The 16,672-nt window shown below is 45.4% G+C and overlaps 6 protein-coding genes across 6 annotated transcripts; 3 read left to right on the forward strand and 3 right to left on the reverse strand.

Moving 5' to 3' along the window:
- Positions 1-1,621: 1,621 nt before the first annotated feature.
- On the forward strand, positions 1,622-3,330 carry F4812DRAFT_461511 (FAD/NAD(P)-binding domain-containing protein; the record flags this gene model as incomplete). Its single annotated transcript, XM_047937880.1, has 3 exons — positions 1,622-2,984; positions 3,157-3,191; positions 3,253-3,330. The coding sequence occupies 3 exons, from the start codon at positions 1,622-1,624 to the stop codon at positions 3,328-3,330; spliced, it is 1,476 nt and encodes a 491-aa protein (XP_047788137.1).
- A 648-nt stretch (positions 3,331-3,978) lies between these two features.
- Positions 3,979-5,859, forward strand: F4812DRAFT_113688 (MFS general substrate transporter). Its single transcript, XM_047929373.1, has 2 exons — positions 3,979-4,609; positions 4,678-5,859. The coding sequence occupies exons 1-2, from the start codon at positions 4,210-4,212 to the stop codon at positions 5,775-5,777; spliced, it is 1,500 nt and encodes a 499-aa protein (XP_047788138.1). The 5' UTR covers positions 3,979-4,209; the 3' UTR covers positions 5,778-5,859.
- Positions 5,860-5,940: 81 nt separating this feature from the next.
- Positions 5,941-8,315, reverse strand: F4812DRAFT_461513 (putative phenol 2-monooxygenase; the record flags this gene model as incomplete). Its single annotated transcript, XM_047937881.1, has 7 exons — positions 5,941-6,945; positions 7,016-7,251; positions 7,305-7,827; positions 7,885-7,896; positions 7,952-8,126; positions 8,192-8,218; positions 8,275-8,315. The coding sequence occupies 7 exons, from the start codon at positions 8,313-8,315 to the stop codon at positions 5,941-5,943; spliced, it is 2,019 nt and encodes a 672-aa protein (XP_047788139.1).
- Positions 8,316-10,168: 1,853 nt separating this feature from the next.
- On the forward strand, positions 10,169-11,750 carry F4812DRAFT_461514 (uncharacterized protein; the record flags this gene model as incomplete). Its single annotated transcript, XM_047937882.1, has 6 exons — positions 10,169-10,321; positions 10,384-10,610; positions 10,668-10,807; positions 10,873-10,967; positions 11,028-11,168; positions 11,253-11,750. 6 exons carry the CDS (start codon positions 10,169-10,171, stop codon positions 11,748-11,750), a joined length of 1,254 nt encoding a protein of 417 aa, XP_047788140.1.
- A 388-nt stretch (positions 11,751-12,138) lies between these two features.
- On the reverse strand, positions 12,139-13,492 carry F4812DRAFT_113773 (glutathione S-transferase). The gene is made up of 2 exons (XM_047929374.1): positions 12,621-13,492; positions 12,139-12,559 (listed from the first exon to the last, which is right to left on the reverse strand). Exons 1-2 carry the CDS (start codon positions 13,066-13,068, stop codon positions 12,273-12,275), a joined length of 735 nt encoding a protein of 244 aa, XP_047788141.1. The 5' UTR covers positions 13,069-13,492; the 3' UTR covers positions 12,139-12,272.
- Positions 13,493-13,951: 459 nt separating this feature from the next.
- On the reverse strand, positions 13,952-16,035 carry F4812DRAFT_113792 (uncharacterized protein). The gene is made up of 5 exons (XM_047929375.1): positions 15,495-16,035; positions 15,278-15,369; positions 14,998-15,207; positions 14,753-14,939; positions 13,952-14,680 (listed from the first exon to the last, which is right to left on the reverse strand). Exons 1-5 carry the CDS (start codon positions 15,621-15,623, stop codon positions 14,195-14,197), a joined length of 1,104 nt encoding a protein of 367 aa, XP_047788142.1. The 5' UTR covers positions 15,624-16,035; the 3' UTR covers positions 13,952-14,194.
- Positions 16,036-16,672: the final 637 nt, after the last annotated feature.

Genomic DNA, 16,672 nt, shown 5'->3' on the forward strand with positions numbered 1-16,672 from the left:
GCCGTCGGGGAAAATAAAAAAGGCCCAAGGTGTTACTTTTAGTGATGAGCCGTGCACAAAAAATACTGGACCCCTGGATTCTACGATTCTATTCTCCTCGTAACTGGCGGAATATTTCCAAACTACCTAAAAACAAGGTTACTTCAATTTTTAATGGGTAACTAAGTACCTCCTACCTAATGCCAATCCAAATCCTAGCAGCCTTATTCTATTTTACTTAAGGGCGTGAGTGAAGGAGTATGTGTGAGGCATGTTTTCGCTAACGCAATCTGCCTATGTGCCTGAACTGCTGTTAAAAAAGGACGGCGGACCATATGCCATCAAACCGCCAAACCGCCCAAAATTGAATGACATAATCAGATCCGCCAAGAATTTAATGGCATAATCACAAGGCTTTTGTTAAACATCCGTTAAGCCCCCGTTTAACCTCCGTTTAAATTTTTTTATTTTTTTATTTCTTATAGAAAAATAGAAAAAAAATAAAATTTTTAAAATAAAAAATTAAACGGCAGTTAAACGGGGGCTTAACGGAAGCTTAACAGGGGTTTAATAAAAATTTACCTATTTTATGATTATGTCATCCAATCTTAGATTATGTCATATACTTTTTGGCGGTTTGGCGGTTTGGGGCATATGGCCCACCGTAAAAAGGCCCATTATAATCGTCTTAATAGCCTTGAGTTATAACGCTAACGACAGCTCTATCTCTTAGAATCTAGGCAACTTAGGTACCTAGCAGCTAGGGTAATAACTTTAGCTCATAGGTATAATGATGTAGGTTTCCCCCACAGGCGCTTGAATAATAACAGATGTTATACATAATAGAAGCCATTATAAGGCAAAGTATGACAACGATGGGATGCATGACATTAGTCTCCAAATGTCCGAATTTTTCTTTTTCCCTTTTCTTCTTATTTTTGTGACAAGTGGACGGAACAGGCATCAAAGTCATTGGCATCTCACTCTTCTTCATAAAAAGAAAGACGGGCCGGGCCGGGCGAATACTTCGCATAATTAGTATATCATCGTGTTAATCTCACCCATCGAGACAATTGTATTACCACCACCTCCCGTGGCTTTTCTATGACCGTGTATGTTCGGAACTTGACTCCCGTTAGCGGCAACTATCAAACCACTGTACGGAATGTTTTTGTGCAGTGTTCCACAGATTCCATGCGTGGGCTGTGAAAAGCTGATGTGTATTTCGGAAGTGAAACCGGGTTTTATTATATTATTTCTGCAAACTCCTCTTTCGTATTTATGGCATTAGCGCTAGATAGTGTAGTGTAACTAGCTGTATATTTCTGATTTTCGTTGCAGTCAGGGAAAGATGGCTATTTATACTCGAAGCTGAGGTTGTCCCGAATTCGAAAGTATCCTAATAGCGAAAATGCATCTCCTTGGGACGATGACGATGTCTTATAATTAGACCTATGAAAAAGCATCATACTACGCATTTATTTTCTTATTCCCAAGGGAACGCTATTCAGTATACATAACCAATCTTCCCATCGGATCGAGACTGAAATACAGAACTGTCAACCTCTTGATAAACCCTCCATTATAACCATAGTGGTTTCCGGTACCCTGCCAGGACGCGATTAAGCATCAGCGGTGTACAATGGAGTTGCGGCACTCGGCTTCCCCAACCATTGCAATCATCGGCGCTGGTATTGCCGGCTTAGCTCTTGCTATCGGCCTCGTAAAGCGCGATGTTCCAGTCACCATCTACGAAGCCGCAGACCAATTCTCCACGGTTGGTGCCGGTATCGGTTTAGGCCCGAACTCCCTGGACGCCATGGACGCGATTGATCCGAGGTTTGGCGAGAGATACGAGGAGGTGAAGACACAAAACGAGAAACCAGACTTCAAGCACAGCATCTTTGACGTATTGTACGCCGAGGAAGGTTTTGGCGAAAAGCGGGGGTGGAAACGCGGTCTCATCGGCGCCCCTTACTTCACGCGAAGTGGTGCACACCGCCGCGACCTGTTGGATATTATGGAAAGTTTGGTCCCTAAAGGAATCGTCAAGTTTGGAAAGCGCGCGTACTCAGTCGAGCAAGTGGGTAATAAGGTCTTGATGAGATTTCAGGATGGTACGGTAGAGACAGCCGATGCGGTTGTGGGCTGCGATGGTGTTAAAGGTATTACGCGCCGGACCGTCTTGGGGAATATCGCACCCGAAGAAATTCCACCTACGTTTTACGGTATGTACATGTATAGGGGAATAATACCGATACGAGAGGCGAAGGAGATCTTAGGGACCCACGCCGGCGACGCGAAGTTTTTCATGGCCATGGGAAAAGCTGTGGTGGTCTATCCTATTTCGCAGGGCAAAGAAGAGAATTTCGGGTTCATGATTTCGAAACCTGACCCCTGGATGGACGGGGACGCTGCTGTGCCTTGCACGAAAGAGGAGATGCTTGAAGATCTGGAAGGATTTGACCATAGGCTACTAAAGCTACTAGACTACGCCATACCTCTGAGATGGCCGATGTGGCATCACCCACAGACAACCACATTCTATAATGGACGAGTATGCTTGTTGGGCGATGTTGCGCACGCTTCCAGTCCTCATCAGGCCGCCGGCGCTGGCCAGGGGTTGGAAGATGCTGCCGTCCTCTCTCACCTACTCACTCTTGTCAAGACCTCCGATGAAATCGAAACAGCCTTCCGAGTCTACGACGCGGTCAGACGGCCGCGTGCGCAAAAAGTTGTCCTTACGAGCGCCGAAGCAGGACTGATTTACACATGGCGAGGACCGACTACCGGAAGCGATATGCACAAGATTGTCGAAAACGCGAATAGACGCATGCCTTGGATATGGCTGCATGACCTCGATGCGGATATCAAGACGGCCGACGATAGCTTCTATAAATTAGTACGAAAGCAGCAGGACTTATTACACGTACAGGATGGTGATCCATCCAAGGCTGGGAGAATAATGAGAGGCGATGGGTTAGGAGCTTCAGGTCCCATTGGGTGTACGTAATTATTATCTTCACATTATGAATTAATCAAATACTCGGGGTTTGTTTTTCCAGACTTATACATGTCGTATCTCACGAAGTCATGTGGCCAACGGAGATAATTATGAGGCTGCAAAAAATTCTATAAAAATGCGCCTCGAAAAATCTCGGCTAATACGAAATAAAGATCCCACGCACTGGGTAACTATCGAAGTACCTTTGGTGAGTAATCCGAAGCAGTAAGGCGGCACCAAGTCGATCACCGACCCATTGACCTGGATAGCCGGTACAGATGCGCGAGTGCGGCACAGATCGCTCAACTCAGTTCAAAATTTGTGACAAAATTGCCCTGCAATCTTAGAATCCCTGCGAGCCGAAGAAGGAAAATCTACTGGGCACGACAGCGTTTTGATATATGCCGAAAAGATAGAAAGCGACGTTGGTAGAATTTTGTATGAGAAAGGTTATATCTAGAGTTAGCGATTTCTAACGAGTGGCCTTTCGAATCCGTGCCCCTACCGAAATGGAGTTAACAGTAAACCGAGCTGACTCGTTTTCGGTGCTTTAGGTAGGGCTGCTAAAGTGCTGTGCCCCCCATTTCCAGCTTCCAGCTCAAGCCCTTCAGGGGGTTGTCGAAGTGCGAAGCGACAAAACTTCTAATCTCTACACTAATTCGTACGGAGTAAACACCTACTATCGATATATCGGGCATAGTATATTAATCCTATATAATCCTAACTATATTGAAGTTCCGCGAAACCTCCTCTTTCAGAATAACCCATGACGATCCGATTCAAACGTTGTCTTCATTGGCCGCCCTGATTTGCAGGAAACAATTCGTCCAATGCCTGGTTATTCCCTATCTAAGCGCATATATAGGTAGGTACACGAAGAAAAAAGGTCGAAAAAGAAATTAAGTCGCGTCCACCGCAGGTCGCCTAGGAATATTAAATATTATTAGGCGCATATTAAAATGCCGAGCTTGCTAATCTGTATGTATTACGCAGATGGTTGCATTTCCGATCGAGACTAAATTGCGGACGGTCTTCTACCTGCAGCAGAGATGCATGATAATATATCGTTGTCTACCTCTTTCTTGCTTCTAGACCTCCTCATAATTATTAATCATAATACCTTAAGATCTTTATCGAATTTCTACAAGTGACAAACTCAACCGCTATATTCTCGTATTCTTCGTTAGCATCGTGGCGTTATCGCCATATACCTGTACTTCTTCGTCATGGCGATAACTTCTATATCCGATACGGAAGATGTCCAGAAGATAGAACAGAAGAGAGACAGCTCGACGAACGGGGAATCTGGCGCCTTTACTACGGAAGAAGAACAGAAACTTGACCGTAAAATTCGATGGAAGAGAGATATAGTAATCATACCCATCATGGGGACCTTATACATGCTGTTATTTCTAGACCGGACAAACATCGCCAACGCACGGAGTTTGGGCATTGACCAACCAACCGGTTTGGAGAACGCCTTGGACATGCCATCTTATGGATACAATACGGCCCTATGGATCTTCTATATTCCTTTCGTATTAACGGAGGTTCCGGCGAACTTAATTCTAAACCTCAATAAGATACGCCCTGGTATTTTCCTCGGTGGACAGGTGTTTCTCTTAGGTTAGCGGCTATTGCCACCACAGGTTCGTCTACTTGTTATCTTCTACTTGGTGTTAACTATGGGTTAGGCGTACTTGGAATGTGTCAAGGCCTAACAGCGAGCTACGGTGGACTATTAGCCGTCCGCTTCCTATTAGGTGTCTTCGAGGCTGCTCTTCCTGCTGGCGCGACTTACATGATATCGCTGTACTACACGAAGCGCGAGGCGTCTAATAGGTTCGCCTGGTTCTTCAACTTCGCTCTCGCAGGTCCGCTTTTCTCGGGACTCTTAGCTTATGCCCTTGAAAAAATGGAAGGTGTTGGAGGTTACGAGGGCTGGCGGTGGATATTCATCATCGAAGGGCTGATGACATGCGTCCTCTCCGCTATTATTTTCTGGCTATGTCCCAACTTCCCTCGCGAAGCGCAATCTTGGTTCTTGTCAACCCAGGAACGGGACCGTCTGATTGATATCCTCGAGGCGTCTCGCGGTCTCGAAACCGAAGGCTCGGCTGCGGACAACGTCCCTGTCTGGAAAGTTCTTGTCGATTGGAGAATCCATCTCCTGACTCTGTGTTTCTTTTGCGTTGATGTCACGGCCTCGTCGATAGCGTCTTTCTTGCCGACAATACTCACTGAAATGGATTGGATGGCAACTACTGCTCAACTGATGCTGATGCCTATCTGGGCGGCTGGAATCGTGTCCACCTTCATTATCACTTGGCTTGCTTCTCGTCTCAATTTCCGCGCGCCCTTTCTTCTCTTCTCTATTAGCTTACAGATTGTTGGATGGAGTATTATAGCAGCTTATCCCCCAAACGCTATAGTGCGATACGTCGCGCTCTGTTTTATGACAGCGGGTACCTATCCGCAGATGTCCATCTTAACGGGATGGCTCAGTGCCAACCTGCGTGGTCGCAAGTACCTCGCCGTCGGTATGGCTTGGATGGTAGGGTTTGGTAATTGCGCTAATTTCATCAGCTCAAATGCCTTCATCACTACCGAGCACCCGCAATATCCCACTGGTGTTGCCACGGGACTCGCCTTCACGATCCTGGGTTTCGTGCTGACATGGGTCGTATTTATACTCTTGATCCTGGGAAATAAAAGGCGGGATAGAATCCGTGCGCAGTTGACGGATGACGAGCGCGAGCATTATAACGAGCTACATTTCAAATTTGTTTACTAAATACTGTTTATTGCCGTTCAAAGTAAAACAAACGCCAGGGGAAAGATCTTGTTTAGGTGTTATGACAGAAGTAGCCAATCTTTCTCTAGCAGTTTTCCATATATTTCATACTCCCAAATATCTAGGCTAACTTGTTTCTGCCACAGGTCATACACTGCAATCGTTACGCCCGGAGGCTAAGCATGAGGCATCCCTCGAAGTACCTCTGCAGATCCTTGAAGTCCTCGAGATCACCCACCCAACCGACGTACTGGTCCGGCCTGGCTACCACAACGCACCCTCGCTCCTTGTCCACACCATAATTCTCGTAAGCCTTTCCAGTGTCCTCATGATAGCTTACATCGTCTACGAATATCTTATCGTAGTCCCAGCCGGTATGCGGATTATAGGGATGAAGGATCTCGGGGAAGTCCATCAAATTTGTCTCAACCCTCTCCGCAGAATGTATTGTCAACACTTCGATGGGTGCGTCCAGTGGGGGACTAGATGTGGCAGAAGTGCGGAAAAAGCTATCTGGCGCACCTAGTGCCTCGCAGAAATCTTCCAGGCGTTTCTTTTGTGGGGGGCTCAAGATGTTTCCTGCAAAGACGACTATGCGGAATTGGCCGGTCGACCTAAGTTTCTCCTGAAAATGCCAGGGTCGAGCGTCAGACTGGTTGACCACCTTGAAGCTGTTGAAGCGCATCCCGATGGGCAGACCTTTAGCAAGTGATTGCTTTGTGAACGCGTTGGCCGAACTGGTCGCATCGCTCAGTACTTCTTTCGATTCACCCACGGCCTTGCTAACAAGATTGCTGGGTTCGTAGTTGACACTCAAGCCAGATGCGAACAAGTTGCCTTTCTCAAAGGCCTCTTTGAATTCCCCCATGCTAATACCTTCAGCGTCCATGATGTCTTTAGCTGGTCTCCCGGAAAAGAACCTACTAAAGCGATGGTCGAAGTCGATGAGATCTTGAGCTATTTTGCGCCGCTCGCTCTGGTACGTGCTCAAGATACTTGGCTTTGCGATACCCTTTGCGACGAGCGCTATCTTCCAGCCAAGGTTATAGGTGTCATTCATAGAAATGTTCATGCCTTGACCAGCCTTTGGGGAGTGCGTGTGCACGGCATCTCCTGCGAGGAAGACGCGTTCATGAGAATCAAACCGCGTGGCCACTCTTTGGCCGATCTAGAAAGCATTAATACATGTACATATTCCTAGCGATATCAGGGGATGGCTACGAGGTGTTTGACCATACCTGATATGCAGTCCACCAAGCGCAATATTCATAGTCAATCTTATAGGGACTAAGAATCTTTTTGGCCGCATTGAAAATGGAATCAGGGCTAATCTTAGACCTGTCCGCACGACCTGAAGCATCGGGAGTTACCTCTTTTAATTGGATGTAGAGCCGAACAAGTTTATCCTCCCGGGGGATTACCATCAAGGTGCCATTCTCGGTCGAATGAATAGTACATCGCATTCGGATATCAGCTGAATCTACTGTTAGGAGGGGGATAACTCAAGCTAAATATGTGAATGCTTACGAAAGTCGGTAATGGGTATAATATCAAGGACACCCCAGATAGAATCGGTCGCCTCGCCCAGCAACTCAAAGCCTAAGGCGCGCCGAGTCCAGCTGCGCGCACCATCGCATCCAATGACGTACTTTGCGTGGACTATCTCCCCGGTCCCAGCCCGGGACTTGTTCTTTCGAATCAAGTCGTCTTCGTCATCTGTATGCGTCAGATTGCTCCGGAAAAGGCCATCTGATATCTTGCTTCCGCTGATCTGCTGCTGGGGAGTTGCCTCTTCGTCGGTGAGGTGGCGCAGCTTCACAGTCACCGGATAGGAAGATTGGTCCTCGACTTCCGTCTCGTCGATCTCCAGAGATTCCGGAAGGACCCCGCGTTCCACTTTGATGGTATCGTTAGAATACTTCTTGATATTATCTAGAAAGAAGCGTTCGATGCGTCCCTGATGTAGCGTAATCTGCTGGAACCGAGAAAGTCCTACAATCGTATCTGGAATACGGTCTGAACGACGAATTATGCCATCAGGCCCGGGATTCTGGAAACGAATTAGACCTTGTTATACATTTACGGATAGCTAGCAGATAATACTAACCCAGAGGCATATCTATCCCAAGTTACATTAGCAAAGAATAGATTCATCATTATTCTGGGGTTATTACCTCTATCATATGGTTCGCTTCTTTCCATGCCCTATCCGCGAAGCCGAAACTGTCAAATATCTCGAGACTTCGACATTGAAGCCCGTCAGCTTGGCCGGAGAATATCTTGGTGCCCCTTTTATCGATGATTCGGGTTGTCACACCACAATGTGCCATCCAGCACGCAGCCATCAATCTGTAGCACCATGAGCATGAGCCTGAAATTAAAAGCCATGCAGTAATAAATTTCGCGTAACTCACCCGGCCGGGCCGGCGCCAATAATGAGCCTATGGGTAGGGTTAGTAAGGGAACCTGCTTTGGAGAACGCGCCATATCGACGTACACATCTACGTTCGATTCGGGAACATGCTCGCTGATGGTCATCTTCACCAAAGTATTTTCTTTTTTTCGGAAAGTCTAGATTGCAATGCTGGGGAAAGTTGGGTTGGATTGTAGAACGTTCAGCAAAACCAAGGCATAATATGCAACGCGGAGGGCTTGAAGTACTGGGAGGAAAAAGGGGGTAATGCGAGACTATTCCTAATGAATTCACTCTATATTCAGCCTCATATCACCGAGCTGTAAAGATCCTTGGCGATGATTGACAAAGTGTTTGCTCCGAAGAAAATGATAACAGATGTATAATTCCTTTGGGTGTCGCTTGAAGATGTCCCGCTCGGGACGTGAGCATACGTAGCCTGGTAGCTTTGCTTCTCACGCTACGTTGATCTCGGATGCGGACCTAAGTCACGGCAAATCCAACGAACGATCACTCATCCCCTCCCCTCCCCCAAATGCAAATGCAACCCTAGTCAGTAAGCAGCAGTTCGGTGGCCACCAATCAGTTTCCCACCTCGTAGTTCTTTGTTTCACGAAGGGCACACGAATCTGCGACAGTACTCCCGTCAGTCGCTCTCATTCGTAAGAGAGAGGTGGCTTTCTTACGGGGGATTTTCTAAGAAGCTTACGATATCTGATTCCCCTATCGATCACCGGATGTACGTGATGAGTTGTTTCACCTCACTTCCAATATATTTGAAGCCTCGTTTACACAGTAGGCTCTAAGAACAAAAGATGGCGATGAATACGTCTCAGATCATATGTAAGAAAAAAAAGGAAGATACATGTCAATACTCTGTTCCGGGTGCTGGGGTGTTCGAATGTATATTCCAGTTTTTATTCCGGTGTGTTACCTGCTTCCGGGAACGAACCTCTTGCAGCAGATGTTGGTTTGGCCGCCCGTGATTGGTCACATCGTTTAATATGGCTTAAACAACTTATCTTGTGCATAAATCGCAACGAGATCGATATCTGATATGTAGAAAGCCCGGTCCAACCATGTTAGAAAGGATAACGTACCTGTCTCTAAATGATATATCTATTCGTTTTTTGATTCGCGTAATCTCGCCAGGAATTCAACGCCCAGTAAATCAGTAAGGGTCTAGACTACTTAGCCCTAAGACAAAATCATTGAAAACATGATATGTGGGCATGATTTTATATAGAGCTTGAAGGGACATCGCTTAAATGCTTGCGAGCACTGTATCACACTCTCGTATCCCGTTAGCTGAATGGTGTAAAGAGAGGTGATCCGTACTGTAATAGGCGTAAGTCCATTGGGCTGTCCTACAGCTTAATATGTTGTCAAGCATATAGGCAGGTCCCGTTAAACTTACCTTAGGTTTGGTAGGTTAGGTACCTGGTACTTAACCGAAGCATCATCAGAATTTCAGCCCTGTGGAATTTAATTGATATGCTTGCCCATCTCCCTCAATTGGGACCCTATTCTACAACGTTCTAGGTACCTGATAGAGAACCTTTTTAAATTTTTTAAAAAAAATAAATTCTATGATATCAAATCAGAGTCGGTATAATTCTCAGTTCTACTAACTTCGCCTCTAGTTTTCTTGTCACATATCTACGATGACTGTTTCATGATATCTACATGGATAGACATTATGATTTATCGGAACCGCTAGCTGGGAAGAAGTGGCCACTGAGCAAATGACAAAGGCGACGACCACGATATCCAAGCGACCTTTTTTCATAGTCGTTTAAGGTTGCCGTTGAAGTCAACATCTCTACGATGGAGGAATGTGCTTATACGTAGCCCCTGACGTGCGAAGGTCGACATAGTTAAAGCAAACTTCACTCCCAAATAAGTTGGTGCGAGACTATCCTCAAGTTAACAAATTCTCTTAAACTTCCGTTGAAACCTTGGAGTTTGAGTAGTAACTATGCATACCGAGACTGAACAAGCCTTTATTCGGGAGGTTTGGGCGTTGCAAGGAACTTCCTATATTGTTGTCGCCCTTCGTTACTACAGCAAATTTTCGATCTTGGGATGGCAAAGCTTGGCATGGGACGATGCTATGATGCTCCTGGCCACTGTGAGTCAACCAGCGCTATGCTTATATCTGATGAATGTTTGCCTCTGACATGATATTCTCAGGTGTTTTATACGGCAGAATCGGTCATGGCCTATTGTGTTGTGGCCTACTGGAAAGGCCTTGCCAACAATGCGATGACGGACGCATACCGAGAATCACTTGATCCAAATTCAAGAGAGTGGTATCTACGAGTCGGCGGATCAAAAAGCAACGTTGCTGGTCTTATAATATATGCCACACTCCTCTGGCTGCTAAAGGCTTGTTGGCTGGTGTATTATGCACGTTTAACGTAATTACTCCAAGGAATCCAGCTCTGAAAATCAAATGACGTTGACATTTTTCGCAGGGAGGGAGTCAATAACATGCGTTCCATGATACGCTGGGGGGTTGCTATTATTGGTTTGAGTTACATTGCTTGTTTACTTGTGGCCTTCTTGAAGTGTATTCCCTTTGATCACCAGTGGCAAATCAACCCTTCACCAGGAAGTGAGTACTGATATCAACTCCAAAAAAACAGGCTTCCTTGAAGGATGCTAATAATTATGTTCTAGATAACTGCATGCCCGCGATTTCTACCCTCCAAACTATTTTCGTTATGGTTATGAATACCCTCACTGATTTTTATATCATGGCTATACCACTACCTGTACGTCTACCATATTTAGACTCAAGACCGTCTCTAAGCGTGCTAATATTTTTTTTTCAGCTGGTATGGAAAGCGCATCTTCCTTGGAGAAAGAAATTCGTACTTCTATTCATGTTTGGTGGTGGCTTTCTTGAAATGGCATTTGGTATCCTGAGATGCGTATCTATATTGACAGTAAGCTTTCCTCCTCCGATTTACTTGGTATGTTATGTGAATATGCCTTTAATCGCTCTGATGAATAACTATTTCATATGCCGAAGTATCGACTAATAATCTTCAAAATAGCTCGGCGATATCGACCCGGCCCAATCGGGATACTGGTCTGTTCGCGAATCTTTTGTTTGTGTTGTATTGACCAACCTGCCTATGGTATACGCATTATTTAGCAGATATATTGAGAAGGGAGTGAGCGCGGCTAGATCGAAAGGTGACAGTGGGGTTGGAATTAGAGGTTACCGGCTCAGCAGTCTGCGAAGTCGTGGTGCGACTATAGGGCAAAAGCAGAGGCCACCCGGGACTGATCCCAACGACACAGCATGGGACTCTGAAGAGTATATAAATGCGGAAGGGGTCCAGGGCCGCTCAATAGACAGTGAGGAAAGCTTCTTGAATCTCCCTAAACATCAAGCGGTTGGCGTTGCGTTTGATGAGAGTGGGATACCTGGGGGGGCTGCTCAGCCCACGAATGGTACTCGTCAGATCATGGTCACAACAGAATATACCGTAACAGAAGGAGCTAGGCATGACTCGAGGGATATCAATAAAGCAGGCTTTATCGGGTAGTATTTACCCGCTCTACTCCAGAACACATTTGCCTACCCGACATTATCATACCGTTACTCAAACCAGCGAGTGGTTGAGGAAAGGGGTATTATCAGATTTCAGGACACACTACATAATTGCGGGGTTATAAGTACTAGTTACTATTTACATACCTATTTATAAGACGTAAAGTTTTAACTGCTTACGTGCTTTGGCAATCTGTCTTCTCAGGGGTTCATAACGACACACTGAGGATCGTCCCCATTGATGGGTAGCAGGTATAAGATACGTCCCCCCAACTTATGGCACATTGAGTTTTGAGTTATAGCAAGTTGAAATCTCCTGAAATGGAATCGTCACTTGGAAAGAGTTCCTGATCTGTGCTAACAACCTAGGTGCAGTTACTCGAATTTACCTTATGAATGTAATTTCGGCTATTATTGCCAAAAGAAAATGAGACAAAGTCTGAAAGTTCTTGAAGATTCATAACTGTCATTAGCTACCTCCTAATTCCGTTTGCAGCGACCCATGGTATACAGTAACTCAAGACTTGATATACTTGGATCCAATTCCCTTCTGGACGGCAGGGCGCTGAGCAATGCGGTCAATCCACTTTAGCAAATGAGGGAACTGTTCAATCTCCTCCTTGGTGAAGCCACCATACTGCCATCCCTTAACCCAAGGCCACGTCTTGATGTCTGCTACGGAGTACTTCCCCTTCCCCTTTCCAGCGAGGTATTCCCTCGGCTCACCGGTGTACTTCCCGGAGAGTCTGATCTCGAGCACACCAAAAACTCTAAGTGTCTCGTTCCTGAAACGATTAATGGCGTCTTGACTCTGTCAGTTCACCAGTAACACAATATTAAAGTTGGTTATAACTGCAAGACTTACATTCAATCTTCTCGGGCGCAGCCTTGGTAAAGTGGTGCACCTGACCTTGGTAGGGAGCGCCGGACCCGTGCCAGAAAAACGTCCACTGCAGAGCTTCGCTGCGCTCAAGGGCGTCTGAGAAACCGAACTTGTCGTCCTTGTCGGCGGCTTGGAGCAGGTACCAAAGTTCTGCCGACGTCTCATGGACTGGGAAAGGGGGGCTTTGGTTGTTGTCAACCAAGACCGGAATGCGACCGTTAGGATTCAATCGCAGGAACCATTCCTTCTTTTGCTCATTGGTTGAGATGTCGATTAGTGTAGTCGTCCACGATGTGCCGTATGTCTCTGCAAGTTCCTCCAAGAGGATTTGCACGGCTTGTCCATTTGGCGTATTCTGGGTGATAAGATGGAGGCCCTTGGCGTTCTTCACGTCTTCGGGCGTTTCAGATATGTATAGCTTGTCGGCCATGGTTAGAAGCAGCTGGAGTCTCGAATTGGTCTTTTATTACTGGGTTGTGATGGGAAGTGCGTAAGAGTATATCATAGAAATATTCTTTGGAGGAGGGGTAGATGAGATTATTATATAGGTGCACTAATGTTCCAGTAACCTTTAAGAGGTAGCATTCATGTACGCATCTTCATTACCTATTTTGGTTAGGAACAAGGGATTGATGAGAAATCAACGTCATCACGACAGAGTGCGATCATATTGCGAATCAAACATCAGCAAATGCCGTAATCGAGCTTTGAATTAATAATGCAGGACTTTACGTTAGGTATTTTCTATTTGTAATAGGCTTTGTTAAGCTTAGTCGGGTCAATACATTATATCCAACTTAGTTCTCACATAATAAATAGGTAACCAATTCAGTCGCATAGAATCGTTATTAGTGCATGAAGATGAGTTAGCAGAAGCAAAGAGAGCAGCGGGGAATCTTGTAGCTTATAAATTCCCAGTTGCGCACGGGGCCTTTACGCTTTGATGTCCCTCCCCCTTTTGGATTGCATGCACCATTTCTTGGCATGGAGCCATTGACAAACAGAAAGAAGCCATCAATTCTGAGGCTATAGAGTATTATCAGTTGAATGGGGATTACCATCCAATTCATTATAATAAGCTCTTATCATTTATTCATAAGGTCTTTCAGTTATGATGGAGAAACATCTTCCATAAAATGGGTAACTACCTCCTATTTACTTCGGTATCTTGAGTTTGAGACATTTAATAACCACCACCTAGAGCCAATATTTCCAGATGGTTTGTCACATATACCTCTTCAGAAACTATAATAGCAGAGGGGTATCATCATTACGATTACTATTGACCTTTGCATAGTAAAGATTCCAACGCTGTCTGCGCTATTACTCTTGAGACATATATGAAGAAGAAAGAAAGAAAGAAAAACAAAAACTAGAGCCGGACGCTATCCGTTTCATGTGTATCATCCCCTTTACCAAACTTATCATTAGCAAATAAGCTCTACATCAAGTTACCATCGTTTCTCCCTGTGACCTAAGAATGTGGAATAAGCAAGCTGAAACCCAAAGAGCATACAAGCCGACTAATACAAAAATGACTGCGCGAGCAAGTCTATCTATAAGGAACCGCCTCTTGGATGTCCAGGGTTATTGGTCAATGAGAGCTCATCCTCCACTCTGTCGAAGGATCTTCCTCTTGCCTTATCTATTTCATTAGAGGCCGTCTCCGAATTCGTTGTGCTCTCGACGCGCACGTCGACTCTTTTATGAATTCCGTTCACGTTTTTCAAGGCCTCGAAGTCTTCTTCTGATCCTCTGCCTCCGTATCCTATGGTTGTTGTGTGGTATGTCTCCAGCGCCACGGCGTCATTGTGACTGTGATGGATATTGGATCGTCCGACTTGGCTTCGGTTATTGGCGTATGAAAGAGAAGGGTCGTGGTGGTCATTGGTCTCCTCGTCTCCTAATCCGGCGTCTCGGGCAACTTTGGTAATCAAGGTAGCCATAGACATTTCAATGTTGAGTTTCACCATATACGTGACAGGGTGGAATTGAACAAAGACAATTGGGTTAGGGTATGACATTAAGCAAATGAGCATGATCTGGAGGATTGACAAGTTAGTTTTCGTCTTAGAAGAACGAGTTAGACAGAGTTATACACGGTGGCAACTTACATCCATGAGAATCGAGACAACCATAAGTTTATCGTTAAATTTCGCCAGAGGAGCGTACTTGACCAATCCATGCTGCTCGACCAGGCGCTTCCTCACCGTTCGCGAGAAGTAATAATTGAGAAGAGCGTCAACAACACAAATGAGACACTTGGATGTTCTATCCCAATACTTGTTGATTTCGACATACCTTTTGACATCGTGTTAGCACCTGGCGTTCTGAAGTCAAAGTCATTTGGATTACTTACAATGGGCTTACGGGTGGGACGAGATGAGCCGGGATAAAAATACAAAAAACTGCGATATTAATAGCTGTGATGATAATCGCAGTTCCATATTTAAGTTTTCGTATATCATCTTGACATTCCGCAATAACCGCGATTCGATTTATGATAATTTGCATAAGGAACTGAATTTCGAACACCCAGAAGAACAGTATAAAAAAAAGGAGTGGTACGCTTCGATCATAACGGGTCGTTAGCTAGTTGTCATAGTGTACCTAAGGTACCTTGAAGCATCGCAACTTACCTCGGCCTGTCTCCGAAATGTCCATCGATCCAAAGATAGCCGATGATAAGGATAACTACATTTGCTATAATCTCCCCCCAGAGCATATATATCTGCGACGAAATCGTGTTAGAATCAAGTCAGAACAACGCTGGATATGCGCATCCCCAGAGTGGTATATATCTCCTTGGGAGGATTTGCCTTGAAAATGCGTGGGTGTCGTGAAGCCGTTACTCACATATGTGCTTCGAAGAGGATGTCGATTTCGGCGCGTTTGCTTTATGGCTTCCCAAACTGTTAATATGCCGAATCCCATAGAAAAGCCAGCCGCTAGGGAGGCTACTTGGATATCTGTTATATTCGACATCGCGCGCAAAACTTGATAAATTTTTCTTCTTTTCTTGTCTTTCCGTCGATGCTAGGCGAGCTGTCGGATTTTGTAAGTCGATGCAGGATCACATTAACGAAGGTGGCCGGCAGGGGTAGTGCCACAACGTTAATCAGGGTTCGTTAAGGAAACTAGGGGAGATAGTACGGATGCGTATGGTTACCAAGGTATTTAATTTAATATGACTTGACGGACAAGTTGGGCTTCATTTGTCCCAAGACAATGGACTAGCCTACGCTTGAAAACTTCCGCCACACTTGGTTAGTGCTCGTCAGATAGCGGCGACGACACCGGACATTACTTGTATGTGACAGGGACAGGTACTGTTTAGGCCGGCTTGAGACTATCGCATCCCCGAGGGCTTCTACTTGTCGATCGAGACCTTCGTGTATTAGAGATTTTCGCTTAGGGTAACCTGCTAAGGGTAGTACCAATAAGGTGCGAGTATATGGACTACGAGACCCAGATTTAACTTGTGTATAATCCAGGAGCTTAGTGGAAACGTTGGGTCTATGGAGACAACGGTGGACCCCCTTTTCCCACTACCCTGTTTCAAACCGAAGGTCATAGCTGTGTCTGTTTAGTGAACACTGAAGAAACTCCAGGAAAATGGTGTTAAAAGATGATTAGATGACTTGATCTCAGCTACGCTTAGATCGTGACTAAATGCTATAGCTACCTCCTACCTAACCTAGGTAGGCTATGATAAGCGGCGAATTGTTTTTGGTGCGCAAGTCCCAATCGCATGGCGGGCATGGATATCGGCATTGATGGGCCCATGCAAGTAATAAAGTGGATTTTCAGATGAAAATCTGCAAGGGGCTCGGAATGATCTGTGTATATGGTCAAGGCGAGATCTCGGTACCTGATAATGAATCTACTCTCTTCAAGAACGAAAGAGAAAAGAAGAAGCCAATGACAGGTACGGTTATGAATCCCTTCTCTATATCAACTCCTGTTTAATAATAACTTCTCATTATATATTTTAGGGTCGTTATGCGCCTTAGGTAAAAACCTACCTGAATATG

This window comes from Daldinia caldariorum (assembly GCF_022478825.1).
Source record: "Daldinia caldariorum strain CBS 122874 unplaced genomic scaffold F4812scaffold_14, whole genome shotgun sequence".
Taxonomy (NCBI): domain Eukaryota; kingdom Fungi; phylum Ascomycota; class Sordariomycetes; order Xylariales; family Hypoxylaceae; genus Daldinia; species Daldinia caldariorum.